This window comes from Scyliorhinus torazame, chromosome 18, assembly GCF_047496885.1.
Source record: "Scyliorhinus torazame isolate Kashiwa2021f chromosome 18, sScyTor2.1, whole genome shotgun sequence".
NCBI lineage: Eukaryota > Metazoa > Chordata > Chondrichthyes > Carcharhiniformes > Scyliorhinidae > Scyliorhinus > Scyliorhinus torazame.
The window spans coordinates 134,389,251-134,404,824 of record NC_092724.1 but is presented as its reverse complement, the minus strand read 5'-3'; the positions used below and the strand labels follow the sequence as shown (position 1 = coordinate 134,404,824).

Below are 15,574 nucleotides of genomic sequence, written 5' to 3'. Positions count from 1 at the left end.
AAAATTATATTTTATGCTGTATTGTCATTGCCAGCCAGCCGTGGTAAAAGATTAGAACAAACATCAGGGCAGCACGGTGGCGCAGTGGGTTAGCCCTGCTGCCTCACGGCGCCGAGGTCCCAGGTTCAATCCCGGCTCTGGGTCACTGTCTGTGTGGAGTTTGCACATTCTCCCCGTGTTTGCGTGGGTTTCGCCCCCACAACCCAAAAGATGTGCAGGCTAGGTGGATTGAACACGCTAAATTGCCCCTTAATTGGAAAAAAAATAATGGGATACTCTAAATTTATATTGAAAAAATGTTAAAAACATCCCGACAATTAAGAAATAATTTGGACCACCTTTGAATTCAAAAACTGATGCACAGGTTCATCATTTGCAGCAGTCTTGTCCAGAATTTGAAAATGTGAAGTATTTTTAGACACATCAAAAACCTTGGGCGCGATTCTCCCAAAAGGGAACAATGTCCTCTAGAGAGCACGTCCAGCGACGTGTTTCCCAGCACTCGCTGTGCCGAGAAATACATGACTACTCAATGTGACTCTTGTATAAGGGGCCTGAACGGGGAATGTGTGACTGGTGCCACACATGACCCCGTGAGGGTTCAGTGGGGAGCTCCGCTCACCGGAACTCGCCAGTATAGCGAGAGATTCGAGGCCCCCAAAATGATACCTGCTCCCCCCCCCGCCCCATCAGCCCGAACGCACCAGGGGAGTGTCCCCGCCGCTTACTGCATCCCCCCCCCCCAACACCCACGACCTGATCTGTGCATGCAAAAAATGCCACCTTGGCAATGCCAACCTGGCACCCTAGCAGTACCAATGCCAGCTGGCATTGAACACCTCGGCAGTGCCGGGCTGGCAACTAAGTGACACTCACTATCACGTGCCAGGCTGCAATCAGCAGTGCCAGGGCGCTACCCTGCCCAAAGGGCATAGAGTTGGGGCCTCCGATCCCCTGGGAGACCCCCAAGAGTGCCATTCTGTCTGGCCCCTGTTTGTGGGGACCTGTGCTGAACGGCGCTCGCCCATGGTCTAGTGGCGAAAGGGATGAATCCCAAAACCTCGGGCACCCTGGAAATCAGCACGGTGAGGCCAACTGCCTCACTCTAATATGCAGATTTGCCCAAAAGTGATCCTGCCCACATAGGGCAGGATTTACATCACAACATATTGTGAGATCGCATTGCAACTCATAATGCATGGCGAGCCGGGTTCCCGGAAGTGGGGTCTCCCGGCTTTCAACGGCCATGCTGCGCCATGGCGAGTTGCTTTTCGGGTGCAGAATCGCCATTGGATCGTGCCCCTTGTCTAATGTGGAAACAGATCTACTTCTGAAATTGAACCTTCCAAGGAAGGACCAGTTAACTTGTGACTCTTCATCCATTAAGGCCCCACCCTCACTTTGATGCTATCTATGTAACCAAGAGAATACACTCTTTGATCTTGTTCAGTGATCCAAATTTTTCTTGGCTCCAAAAATACAAAATTGAATACTTCAATTATTTTTACAAGAAATAATGATGGACCATATTGAAGCATTTCTCAAAACCCATAAAGAATGATTATTAGGAACATTTTCTTCTGGGTATGTTCTTGAAGAATTTACAAGAATTCAGTATTCTATTCAACTGACCAGTTTCAATATTCTAATTTCAGAGTCCATTCAGTGAGGAAATGAATATAAATTCTAACTGGCTATGATCGATGTGTTACTGGGACATTTGGACTTTGCCTAGTGCAATTCAAAGTGTATATGAACCATGGAATAACCACTTTAATGAACTATTTTTAAATTCATTTTTACGGGATTTGAGCTTCACTGGCTAGGCCAGTATTTGTTGCCCATCCCTAATTGCTCTTGAGAAGGTGGCGCTGATCTACCTTCTTGAACCGCTGCAGTCCATGTGATGTAGGTACACCCACTGTGCTATTAGGGAGGGAGTTCCAGGAATTTGACCCAGCAACAGTGAAGGAATGGTGATATATTTCCAAGTCAGGATGTTGAGTGACTTGAAGGGGAACATCCAAGTGGTGGATGTTGGTTTGGAAGGTCCTGCCGAAGGAGCTTTGGTGAGTTCTTGCAGTGCATCTTGGAGATTCTACACGCTGCTGCTCTTGTGCGTTGGTGGTGGAGTGAAGGTTTGTGTAAGGGATGCCCCTCAAGCAGGCTGCTTTGTCCTGTATCCAATTGCTTTTTTTGCTTTTCTAACTATTTACCGGTGCAGTGTTTCTTCATTTAAAATTTAATATTGTGGCTGCGTTTTGAAAGATCTAAAGATGTTCACTAAAATCTTAAAATATTCATAATTTGGCAGTGATTTCAAACAGATTTGATCAATAATATGGTCAGTCAGCTGCTGCCTTTGTAATTTGCTTGTCAGAGCAATTGTTTGTTCACTTGTAATTTTTATGGTGGTGAAGGGAACTTAAATCATTCAAACAGATGTGGCAATGCAGCTAAGCTAGTTCAAGATGAGAACTGATTGAAGTAGAGTAGACGTATCTTCGTGAAGGAACACATGGGGCCACCGCCACCGGAAAGTTCCCCTCTGGATACCCACCAGCCTGACTTGCTGTTCCTGCACTGTCGCTATGTCAAAATCCTGGAACTCTCTCCTTAACTGCACTGTGGGTGCACCTACGCCACATGGGACTGTAGTGGTTCAAGAAGGCAGTTCACCACCTCCGACTCGAGGGCAATTAGGGATGGGCAATAAATGCTGGCTCGGTCAGCAAAGCCCACATCTCATGAAAAAAAAAATGGCAAAAGGATTTGCAAGGGCAATTTAACCCTAAATTCTTTGAAATCTGTCTAACCTGTTGGTTGGTGTTTTATTCACGAGTAAATGGAATAAAAATATGATTGGCAAGATTTGACATTTTTATGCACCAATTTAAACCTTGTAAAAATATGCTTATCTGTATTCACTGATGTTTTTTAAATGTCCTTCGAGCTAAGTTACTGATTGCATTTTCCTTTTATTTCAACTGACAGAATGCCTGGAAGTTGAGAAGAAGAGGTGTAAACAAGTATTGGATGATGCAGAAACATTAAGACAGAAAGAGGTAATGTGGACTTTTGTAATTGTCTGTTTAATGGTGTTTGGGAGACTGCGATGTATTGCATCAAACACTTTCATTTCAGCACTATGCTGAATTTCTTTTCTACTGCTTGAGTTCAAATATATAATTTTCTGGTGTATTGTATAATTATGTTATGTATAATTAAACACTGGTACAACATCAGTAATCAACAAGAAAGTTGAATGCGCGATTGGAGGAGGGTAGAATTACAAGAGAAGATGAAATGTACAAGATTATACAAAATGAGATTCGGGATACCAAGAGAAAGCGAGAAAGGAATATGGAAGCAAATCTAAACATAATGCTGGAAAATTCCTTCCATTCTGAGATGGAAAGAAGTTCTGACCTTTTGAACATGTTGAAGTTTGTGGAAGAATGAACTGTAAATGGCTAATGTAATAAATGATAACTGCTCGGAGTTATTTATCAGGAAGGACACGGACATTGTAATAATCAACGTCAAACTTGCTTTCAAAACCAAAATACTGCAAATTATTATGGGAGTCTGAAATTAAAACAAAAATGCTGGAAGTGCTCAGCAGGTGAGGCAGCATCTATGGAAATAAATACCAAGTGTACCTTTTTACCTGAAATGTTAACTCTCTATCAGACTTGCAAAGTATTTTCCTACACTTTAGTATTAGAGGAGCAGTACTTCTATAAAGAATAAAATTTGTGAAGAAATGATGGTTGTTTTGAAGAGGTCCATCAGTACTGGGGAGTTTTGCAAGTCTGGAAACGGGCAGTTATAATGCCAACATAAAAACTGATGGCAAATCTGTAGCCAAGGGCAAATTAGCTTAAATAAAAATGGAAAATGCTGGATACACTCAGCAGGTCTGGAATAGGGGGCGAAATTCTCCCGAAACGGCGCGATGTCCGCCGACTGGCGCCCAAAACGGCGCCGATCAGACGGGCATCGCGCCGCCCCAAAGGTGCGGAATGCTCCGCATCTTTGGGGGCCGAGCCCCAACATTGAGGGGCTAGGTCGACGCCGGAGAAATTTCCGCCCCGCCAGCTGGCGGAAACGGCCTTTGTTGCCCCGCCAGCTGGCGCGGAAATGACATCTCGGTGCGGCGCATGCGCGGGAGCGTCAGCGGCCGCTGACAGTTTCCCACGCATGCGCAGTGGAGGGAGTCTCTTCCGCCTCCGCCATGGTGGAGACCGTGGCGGAGGCGGAGGGGAAAGAGTGCCCCCACGACACAGGCCCGCCCGCGGATCGGTGGGCCCCGATCGCGGGCCAGGCCACCATGGGGGCACCCCCCCGGGGCCAGATCGCCCCGCGCCCCCCCCCCCCCCACCCCCGGAGCCCGCCCACGCCGCCTTGTCCCGCCGTTCAAAAGGTGGTTTAATCCACGCCGGCGGGACAGGCAATTTATCGGCGGGACTTCGGCCCATCCGGGCCGGAGAATCCAGCGGGGGGGCCCGCCAACCGGCGCGGCCCGATTCCCGCCCCCGCCGAATATCCGGTACCGGAGACTTCGGCAACCGGCGGGGGCGGGATTCACGGCAGCCCCCGGCGATTCTCCAACCAGGCGGGGGGTCGGAGAATGACGCCCAGGGTCTTTTTCCAAACGGCAGGCAGTGACGAGTGGGGTACCAGCTATTTACAACATATATATTAAAGATTTAGATGAGGGAATGAAATGTAATATCTCCAAATTTGCATATGACACAAAGCTGGGTGGGAGGGTGAATTGTGAGGAGGTTGCCGAGAACTTTCAATTTGCTTTGGGTGAGTTGAGTGAGTGGGCAAATGAATGGCAGATGCCATATAAGTTGGATAAATGTGAGGTAGCAGAAATGGGATGGCAGATTATTATCTGAATGGCCATAAATTAGGAGAGGGTTAGCACTGGGACTGCGGCGCTGAGGACCCGGGTTCGAATCCCGGCCCTGGGTCACTGTCCGTGTGGAGTTTGCACATTCTCCCCATGTCTGCGTGGGTTTCACCCCCACAACCCAAAGATGTGCTGGTTAGGTAGATTGACCATGCTAAATTGCCCCTTAATTGGAAAAGAAAAATAATTGGTTACTCTAAATTTATATTTTTAAAAATAAAATAAATTAGGAGAGGGAAATGTGCAACAAGACCTCTGTGTCCTCATACACCAGTAACTGAAGGTAAGCATGCAGGTACAGCTGGCGGTAAAGAAGGCAAATGATTCTGAGAGGATGGACGCAAGGTTTCGGGGTTGGGAGGAACAAGGTCTGGCAGAAGTAAAGGATTTGTTTTTAAAAGGTTGGTTTGCGCGACCTTGGAGGAGCTGGAGATGAAATATGGGGTCAGGCGCGCGGGGGGGGGGGGGGGGGGGGGGGTCAGGTACATACAGGTGCGGGGTTTGTAAAAAAGGTCTGCCCGACCTTCCAGGTAGCACCTCCTTCCTCGTTGTTGGAGGGAGTGTTTGGGGGGGGCGGGGGGGTGTTGGAGGGGGGGATGGGCTCGGCGGTCTATGGGAGGATATTGGAGGAGGACAGGGCATCTCTGGAGGGAGTCAAAACCAAGTCGGAGGAGGTATGAGGTGCTGCGGAGGTTGAATGCCTCAACCTCATGTGCGAGGCTGGGGCTGGTTCAGTTAAAAGTGGTACATAAGGCACAGCTGACAAAGTCAGGGATGAGCTGGTTGTTTGAAAGGGTGGAGGATGTGTGTGAGCAGTGCGGGAGGGGCCCAGCCAATCATGTGCACATGTTCTAGTCCTGCTCGAAGTTGGAAAGTTTTGGGGGTCATTCTTTAGCACCAAGTCAGCGATCTTGCATGTGGACTTGCAACCTAATTCCCTGGAGGCCATATTCGAGGCGTCGTACTTGCCGGAGTTACAGATGGGTGTGGGGGCAGATCTGTTGGGCTTCGCCTCGCTGATTGCATGCAGACGGGTGCTGTTAGTGTGGTGGTCAGCATCTCCACCCTCTGCCCCAGTGTAGCTTGGTGATTCAATGGAGTTCCTGTGTTTGGGAAAGATGAAATTTGCCTTAAGGGGGACGAGTGAGGGGTTCCATAAGAGATGGGGTCTGTTTATAATAAATTTTGGATAGCTAGTTGTCGCTAATGGGTGGGGGCATGGGTTTGTGGGGTTACTTTGGGGTTATTTCAGTTGTAAATGTTGCATTGTGTGATTGTTAATTTAATTCAAATTTTAACATTTTATGTTTAAAAACCCAAGAAGGCAAATGGCATGCTGGCCTTCATAACGAGAGGATTCGAGTACAGGAGCAGGAATGTCTTACTGCAATTCTACAGGGCCTTGGTGAGGCCACACCTGGAATATTGTGCGCAGTTTTGGTCAAACTTATCTAAGGAAGGCTGTTCTTACTATAGAGGGAGTGCAGAGAAGGCAGACTGATTCCTGGAATGATAGGACTGATGTATGAGGAGAGATTGAGTTGGTTAGGATTGTATTCGCTGGAGTTCAGAAGAATGCGGGGGATCTCATAGAAACCTATAAAATTCTAACAGGACTGACGGGATAGATGCAAGAAGAATGTTCCCAATGGTGGGGGTCTCCAGAACCAGGGGTCACCGTCTGAAGATACGTGGTAGACCATTTAGGGCTGAGATGAGGAGCAATTTCTTCACCCAGAGAGTGGTCGGCCTGTGGAATTTGCTATCACAGAAAGCAGTTGAGGGCAAAACAGTGTTTTGGAGAAGCATTTAGATCTAGCATTTGGGGCAAAGGGGATCAGAGGATATGGGGGGTAAGGCTGGATCAGTCTATTGAGTTGGATGATCAGCCATGATCAGAATGAACGGCGGAGCAGGCTCGAAGGGCCGAATGGTTTCCTCCTGCTCCTATTTTCTATGTTTTTATGTTCCAATGTAAATACCAAATGACATGAAGGGATAAAGGAAGAGTGGGAAAAAGACATTGAAGTGGACGATCATCCATGATCGTATTGAATGACGGATCAGGTTCGACAGGCTGAATGGCCAACACCTGCTCCCTTTGCTCCGAATGCCTTCTTTCAAGAATTCTATTTCAAAGAATCTACTTCACATTTACGGTGCAGAAGGACGCCATTCGGCCCATCGAGTCTGCACTGACACTCTGAAAGCGTCACCCGACCTAGGCCCACTCCCCCGCCATATCCCCATAACCCCACCAACCCTGGACATCTTTATACATTAAGGGGCAAATTTATCATGGCCAATCCACTTAACCTGCACATCTTAGGTTTGGGCTGGTTTAGCACAGGGCTAAATAGTTGGCTTTTAAAGCAGACCAAGGCAGGCCAGCCGTGTGGTTCAATTGCCGTACCAGCCTCCCCAAACAGGCGCCGGAATGTGGTGACTAGGGGTTTTTCACAGTAACTTCATTTGAAGCCTAAGGTATTCCGAGCAACCGGCTTAGGCGAACCTACCGACTTCATGGGATTTACGGTCTCCCCAGCGTTCAGCACTGGTCCACACAAATGTGGACCCAACGAAACGGCACCCGGGCGATCTCCCGGGCCATCAGAGATCCCGTGGTGGTCAAGGTCAGTGCAGGGTAGCTCCCTGACCCTCCCTGGCACTTGGAACCTTGGCAATGCCCAGCTGGCACCTTGGCACTGCCCACCTGGCCCTGCCAAGCCGACAGGAGCACTGTCTGGGTGCCAGAATGTCAATGCAAGGGCCATTGGGCGAATGGGCCTTGCCCATGAAAGGAGGTTGGATGGGAGGGTTTGAAGAGTGAGGGAGTGCAGGGCAGGTAAGTAGGGGCCTCTGGGACGTTGCAGGGGTGATGTGTGGGGGTCCTGGAAGGGAGGGGGTGCTGTGAAGGGGCGTGGGAGGGACCTGAAGAGGGGGGCCATCGGGATCCCATTGCAGGGTGTCCTCCATTGGGGGTGTGGGTAGTGCCCATATGTGGGGTGGGAGGGTGACATTGCCGATGGGTGGGGTGGCGGGGGGACCCACAAACTCACTTGCTGTTATAGTGTGGAGCGCAGTGCTTGCTGAGAAGGGGGGTAAATTTTTCTTTTTAACTTACTGTTGGGGGTTTCCAGCTGAATCCGGTTGGAGTGAGGACAGAGTGACTGCTGGGTAAGTAGTAAAGATCTAAATTGTTTGCGTGGGCCCATAACAACTGATTGCTATTATAGTGCGGAGCGCAATGGTTGATGGTTAAGTGTTTTATTTTTGCCTGTATATAAGTTGGGCAGTTCCTAAACCCGAGACACTACACTTGTAGTGTCCCCCACCCTTCCACCTCCTCTAACCTAAGGGGTTCAGTGAATATCAGGGAAGCTCTTCCTTTCTTTCTTTTTCTTGTTTTTATCCGCAAGTTATCTAGGTGGGGTGGCAGAGAAGGCAGTGCAATGTTCCTCCTGCAGAATGTTTGAGGTGAGCGACGCCATCAGTGTCCCTGCTGATTTCATCTGTGGGAAGTGCACCCATCTCCAGCTCCTCAGAAACCACGTTAGGATACTGGAGCTGGATGAACTTCGGATCATTTGGGAGGCAAAGGTGGTCATAGATAGTAGCTTCAGGGATGTAGTTACTCCGAAGAATCAAGATAGATGGGTGATGGTGAGAGGGGCTGGGAGGAAACAGTAAGTGCAGGGATCCTCTGTGGTTGTTCCCCTCAGTAACAAGTATACCGCTTTGGATACTGTTGAGGGGGACGACCTACCAGGGGTAAGCCACGGTGATCTGATCTACAGCACTGAGTCCATCCCTGTGGCTCAGAAGGGAAGGAGGGAGAGCAGGAGAGCAATAGTTATTGGGGACTCGATAATTAGAGGGACAGATAGACAGTTCTGTGGCAACGAAAGAGACTCACGGATGGTATGTTGCCTCCCGGGTGCCAGGGTCCGTGACGTCTCGGACTGTGTTTTCAGAATCCTTAAGGCGGAGGGGGCACAATCACAAGTCTTGGTACACATCGGTATCAACGACGTAGGTAAGAGAAGGGACAGGGATTTAAAACAGGAATTTAGGCAGCTAGGGTGGAAGCTGAGAGCCAGGACAAACCATGTTGTCATCTCTGGCTTGTTGCTGGTGCCACGTGCTAACGAGTTGAGGAACAGGGAGAGAGTGCAGATAAACACGTGGCTGCAGGGATGGTGTAGGAGGGAGGGTTTCAGTCACGTGGATAATTGGAGCACATTCTGGGGAAGGTGGGACCTGTACAGACAGGACGGTTTGCACCTGAACCAGAGGGGCATCAATATCCTGGGAGGGAAATTTGCCACGGCTCTTCGGGGGGGCTTAAACTAATTTGTCAGGGGGATGGGAAAACGAGCTGTAGTCCAGAAGCCAGTGTTGAGAGTAGTGATGTACAGAGGAGGGTATCAAGGTCGCAGGAGTGTACCGGCAGATAAGAAGGTGGGTTGAAGTGTGTCTACTTCAATGCAAGGAGCATCCAGAATAAGGTAGGTGAACTTGGAGCGTGGATTGGTACCTGGGGCTACGATGTTGTGGGCATTACGGAGACATGGTTACAACAGGGACAGGAATGGTTGTTGGAAGTTCCGGGGTATAGATGTTTCAGTGAGAGTAGGTTTTGAATGTCCGCCTGCAAGCTTCGCGTAGAGATCCTCTATGCGAGGCATTGGATATCGGTCGAGTCGGGAAGCCGTATTCACTGTAAGTTTATAGTCGCCACACAAGCGAACTGTGGCATCTGGCTTCATTACAGGTACAATTGGTGCTGCTCTGTCAGCAAAACGCACGGGCCTGATAATATCCAAACTCTCCAAACGAATGAGCTCCCCTTCTACCTTCTCGAGCAAGGCGTAAGGCACCGGGCGCGCCCAGAAATAGCGCGGCGTGGCCCCTGGTTCGACTTGGATACGGGCTACGGCCCCTTTTATTTTCCCCAAACCAGGCTGGAATACATCTGGGTACCGTCCTAGCACCTCAGTCAACCCTTCAGAAACTGTTTGGAGGATGTGCTGCCATTGCAACCGCAAATGGCGAAACCAGTCCCGACCCAACAGGCTGGGCCCATGGCCGCACACCACGATAAGTGGGAAACGCCCCTCCTGGCGTCCATAAACAACAGGGGTCATTGTAGTTCCTGCAATGTCCAGTGGTTCCCCCGTGTAGGTGGCCAACCTGGCCTGTGAGTCGGTTAATGTAAGGGTCTGTATACCCTGCTTGATGCGGTCGAATGTCCTCTGGGCGATCACGGAGACCGCTGCGCCAGTGTCCAACTCCATCTCAAGCGGGTGACCATTGACCCATACTGTCACCTTAATGGGGGCCACACGGGGAGCTGCCACACAATGCAGCTGCGGGCAGTCGTCCTCCGTCTCCACGTCCTCAGGAGTAGTCGCCGCAGGTTCGTCCACATGGAAGGCACAGCCCCTGGGCTGGTCCCAGTTTCGGTCGGAACAACGGCGCCTCTGGCGCCCCCAGGACCGGCGTCCGCGACGGAGTCGGCGCGTACAAGTCTGACACAGACATGGCTCCTCATCCATTGGTTCTGGAGAAGGCTCCCTTCGGGGAGGAATGTCCGACGGCCACTGGCGTCGGTCCGGACGTCGCCTCGCCCAAGGTACCGCAGGAGTGCGGGGGGAAGTTATCGGACGGAAGGGGTTGCGCCCCAAGGCATGCACTTCCATTCTGTAGCTCCTGCACTCCTCGTTCTGCGCTCTCTCGGGACAATACTATTTGAATGGCCTGTTGAAAAGTCAATGTTGGCACCGCTAACAACTTTCTCTGGGTGACCGCATTGTTAATACCGCAAACCAAACGGTCGCGTATCATTTCTGACAAGGTCTCACCATAGTCACAGTACTCCGCAATCCTGCGTAGCCTGGATAGAAAATCGGCACTGGATTCTCCAGGGGTCCTCTCAGCGGTATTAAACTGCGGCTGGACTATCGTGGACGGGGTTGGGTTAAAATGGTGCCCCACTCTATTCACAAGTTCATCAAACGTTTTGGTGTCCAGCGCAGCTGGGTACGTAAGGCTCCTAATCACCCTAAACGTATGCGGGCCGCAGGCAGTGAGCAATATGACCACCTGGCGCTTGTTTTCGGTGATATTGTTTGCCCGGAAATAGTAACGCATCCGTTGTGCGTACTGGTTCCAGCTTTCCAGCGCAGCATCAAAAACATCCAAACATCCGTACAGAGGCATGGTATAATAGAAAACAACTTCCAACCTGTATCCAACAAAAATCCAGGGAGGTGGCTTCAGCAGTGTAGACAGCTATTCACTTTAACCCTCGTCGCCAGTTTTGTGAGGGCCACGAAGAATCCAGCACGAGTTTTAAGGATACAAAGTAATAACATTTATTTACAATAACATATATATATATAAACAGCAGCAGCAACTTCCCTTGCTGCACACTCCTTCCTGCTGGTTCCAAACTGGCCAGCTTTATTTATACTTGGAATTTACTAATGGTTTCTCCGCCCCCCTCATTGGGGAAGCTCATACTCCCACAGGATTGTGGGATTGTCATTAGTCCCCAGCCAATGGTAAGCAGGCAGCTTATACAGTAGGGAAGGTGGTAAAAGAGATGGAGGAGTAGCATTGTTAATGAAGGATAGTTAAACGGCTGCAGAAAGGCAGTTCCATAAGACATAGGAGCGGAGGTAAGGCCATTCGGCCCATCGAGTGCACTCCACCATTCAATCATGGCTGATTTCAACTCCATTTACCCGCTCTCTCTCCATAGCCCTTAATTCCTCAAGAAATCAAGAATTTATCAACTTCTGTCTTAAAGACACTCAACGTCCCGGCCTCCACCGCCCTCTGTGGCAATGAATTCCACAGACCCACCACTCTCTGGCTGAAGAAATTTCTCCTCATCTCTGTTCTAAAGTGACTCCCTTTTATTCTAAGGCTGTGCCCCCGGGTCCTAGTCTCCCCTGCTAATGGAAACAACTTCCCTACGTCCACCCTATCTAAGCCATTCATTATCTTGTAAGTTTCTATTAGATCTCCCCTCAACCTCCTAAACTCCAATGAATATAATCCCAGGATCCTCAGACGTTCATCATATGTTAGACCTACCATTCCTGGGATCATCCGTGTGAATCTCCGCTGGACCCACTCCAGTGCCAGTATGTCCTTCCTGAGGTGTGGGGCCCAAAATTGCTCACAGTATTCTAAATGGGGCCTAACTAATGCTTTTATAAAGCTTCAGAAGTACATCCCTGCTTTTATATTCTAAGCCTCTTGAGATAAATGACAACATTGCATTTGCTTTCTTAATTACGGACTCAACCTGCAAGTTTACCTTTAGAGAATCCTGGACTAGGACTCCCAAGCCCCTTTGCACTTCAGCATTATGAATTTTGTCACCGTTTAGAAAATAGTCCATGCCTCTATTCTTTTTGTCCAAAGTGCAAGACCTCGCACTTGCTCACGTTGAATTTCATCAGCCATTTCTTGGACCACTCCCCTAAACTGTCTAAATCTTTCTGCAGCCTCCCCACCTCCTCCATACTACCTGCCCCTCCACCATATTAGAGGGGGATCTGCCTACTGAGGTAATATGGGCTGAAATTAGAAATAGGAAAGGAGCGGTCACGTTGTTAGGAGTTTTCTATCGGCCCCCAAATAGTAATAGAGAAGTGGAGGAAGAAATTGCAAAACAAATTATGGATAGGTGTGGAGGTCTCAGGGTAGTTGTCATGGGTGACTTTAACTTTCCAAATATTGATTGGAACCTCTATAGGTTGAACAGTTCGGATGGGGCAGTTTTTGTACAGTGTGTGCAGGAGGGTTTCCTGACACAATACATGGATAGGCCGACAAGAGGTGGGGCCACATTGGATTTGGTACTGAGTAATGAACTGGGCCAAGTGTTAGATTTGTTTGTGGGAGAGCACTTTGGAGATAGTGACCACAATTCGGTGTCTTTCACTATCGCATGGAGAGGGATAGGGCCATATGGCAGGGCAAGGTTTATAATTGGGGGAGAGGTAATTATGATGTGATTAGGCAAGAATTAGGGAGCATAAGATGGGAACAGAAACTGTTCGGGAAAGACACAAATGAAAAGTGGAGTTTGTTCAAGGAACAAATACTGCATGTTCTTGATAGGTATGTCCCTGTCAGGCAGGGAGGAAAAGGCTGGGTGTGAGGGAACCATGGTTCACAAAAGAGGTTGAATGTCTTGTCAAGAGGAAAAAGGAAGCGTATGTAAGGATGAGAAAACAAGGTTCAGTTGGGCCGCTTGAAGGTCACAAGGTAGCAAGGAATGAGCTTAAAAAAAAGGGCTTAGGAGAGCTAGGAGGGGCCATGAGAAGTCCTTGGCGGGTCGGATCAAGGAAAACCCCAAGGCTTTTTATTCTTCTGTGAGAAATAAAAGAATGACCAGGGTGAGGTTAGGGCCGGTCAAGGACAGTAGTGGGAACTTGTGAATGGAGTCAGAAAAGATAGGAGAGGCATTGAATGAATACTTTTCTTCAGTGTTCACCAAGGAGAGAGGCCATGTTTTTGAGGATGAGAGTGTGATACAGGAGGGTAGGCTGGAGGAGGTAGATGTTCTGAGGAAGGATGTATTAGCAATTTTGAAAACCTTAGGGTTGACAAGTCCCATGGGCCAGATGGGATATCTTCTAGGATTCTTTGGGAGGCAAGGGATGAGATTGCAGTGCCCTTGGCTTTGATCATTGGGTCCTCACTGTCCACGGGGATAGTGCCAGAGGACTGGAGAGTGGCGAATGTTGTTCCTCTGTTCAAGAAAGGGAATAGGAATGACCCTGGTAATTATAGGCCGGTTAGTCTTACTTCGGTGGTCGGTAAGTTAATGGAAAAGGTCCTGAAGGATAGGACCCTTTGGAAAGATGCAGCTTAATCCGGGATAGTCAACACAGATTTGTGAAGGGTAAGTCTTGCCTCACAAATTCGATTGAATTCTTTGAGGAGATAACTAAGTGTGTAGATGAAGGTAGAGCAGTTGATGTCGTATACATGGATTTTAGTAAGGCATTTGATAAGGTTCCCCATAGTCGGCTCATGAGGAAAGTAAGGAGGTGTGGGATAGAGGGAAATTTGGCCAATTGGATAAGTAACTGGCTATCACATAGAAGACAGAGAGTGGTGGTGGATGGAAAATTTTCAGACTGGAGACCAGTTACCAGCGGTGTACCACAGGGATCAGTGCTGGGTCCTCTGCTATTTGTGATTTTTATCAATGACTTGGAGGAGGGGGCAGAAGGGTGGTCAGTAAATTTGCTGATGACACCAAGATTGGTGGAGTAGTGGATGAGGTGGAGGGCTGTTGTAGGCTGCAAAGAGACATTGATAGGATGCAGAGCTGGGCCGGAAAATGGCAGATGGAGTTTAACCCTGATAAGTGCGAGGTGATTCATTTTGGTAGGAATAATTTGAATGTGGATTACAGGGTCAACGGCAGGGTTCTGAGGAATGTGGAGGAACAGAGAGATCTTGGGGTTCATGTCCACAGATCTCTGAAGGTTGCCACTTAAGTGGATAGAGCCGTGAAGAAGGCCTATAGTGTGTTAGCATTTATTAACAGGGGACTTGAGTTTAAGAGCCGTGGGGTTATGCTGCAACTGTACATGACCCTGGTGAGTCCACATTTGGAGTATTGTGTGCAGTTCTGGTCACCTCACTATAGGAAGGATGTGGAAGCATTGGAAAGGGTGCAAAGGAGATTTACCAGGATGTTGCCTGGATTGGAGGGTAGGTCTTATGAGGAAAGGTTGAGGGAGCTAGGACTTTTCTCTTTGGAGCGGAGGAGGATGAGAGGCGACTTAATAGAGGTTTATAAGATGATGAGGGGGATAGATAGAGTGGACGTTCAGAGACTATTTCCTCGGGTGGATGTAGCTGTTACAAGGGGGCATAACTATAAGGTTCCGGGGGGGAGAAATAGGAGGGATGTCCGAGGTAGGTTCTTTACTCAGAGAGTGGTTAGGGTGTGGAATGGACTGCCTGCTGTGATAGTGGAGTCTGACACTTTCGGAACTTTCAAGCGGTTATTGGATAGGCACATGGAGCACACCAGAATGACAGGGAGTGGGATAGCTTGATCTTGGTTTCGGACAAGGCTCGGCACAACATCGAGGGCCGAAGGGCCTGTTCTGTGCTGTACTGTTCTATGTTCTATGTTCACTTAGAGATTGGGGCACCCTTTCAAAATGGCTGACCGATCACTGAGTTCAGCTCCCCAGTGCTAATATAAATTCGAAGTGTGGGCTAAACCAGTGAGAAACTCCCAGGGCCAAAAAAATTCACTAAGTGTCATTGAATAGTGGTGGGAAACTCCGTGAAAAACTCGCCACAAATTAACTTCGAAATCGCTAATGGGGAAATGGCAAACACGTTGAATAATTAATTTGCCTCAGTATTTACAGTTGAAAAGGTGGATCACTTTCCGGAAGTCCCCAAAAAAATTAATATTCGCTAGAGGACAGGGAATTAATACAATTAACGTAAGTAAGCATCAGTAACTAGGAAATCAATGGAAAGAAAGAATGACAAATTCTCAAGATCTGACGGTTTCCATCCGAGGGTGTTTAAGGAAGTAGGGAAGCACCTTATATATGCCCCAACTATAATCTTCCAGAGTTCCCTAGATTCAGG

At 48.6% G+C, this 15,574-nt stretch overlaps 1 protein-coding gene across 4 annotated transcripts in view; it reads left to right on the top strand.

Moving 5' to 3' along the window:
• Positions 1-15,574, top strand: part of lrrc45 (leucine rich repeat containing 45) — a 129,779-nt gene that overhangs the window by 80,306 nt on the left and 33,899 nt on the right. For all 4 annotated transcript variants that reach the window (XM_072483427.1, XM_072483425.1, XM_072483428.1 and 1 more), the window contains one exon: positions 2,995-3,065. In XM_072483427.1, the coding sequence (XP_072339528.1) occupies positions 2,995-3,065 (71 nt within the window). The remainder of the gene's footprint in view (positions 1-2,994; positions 3,066-15,574) is intronic.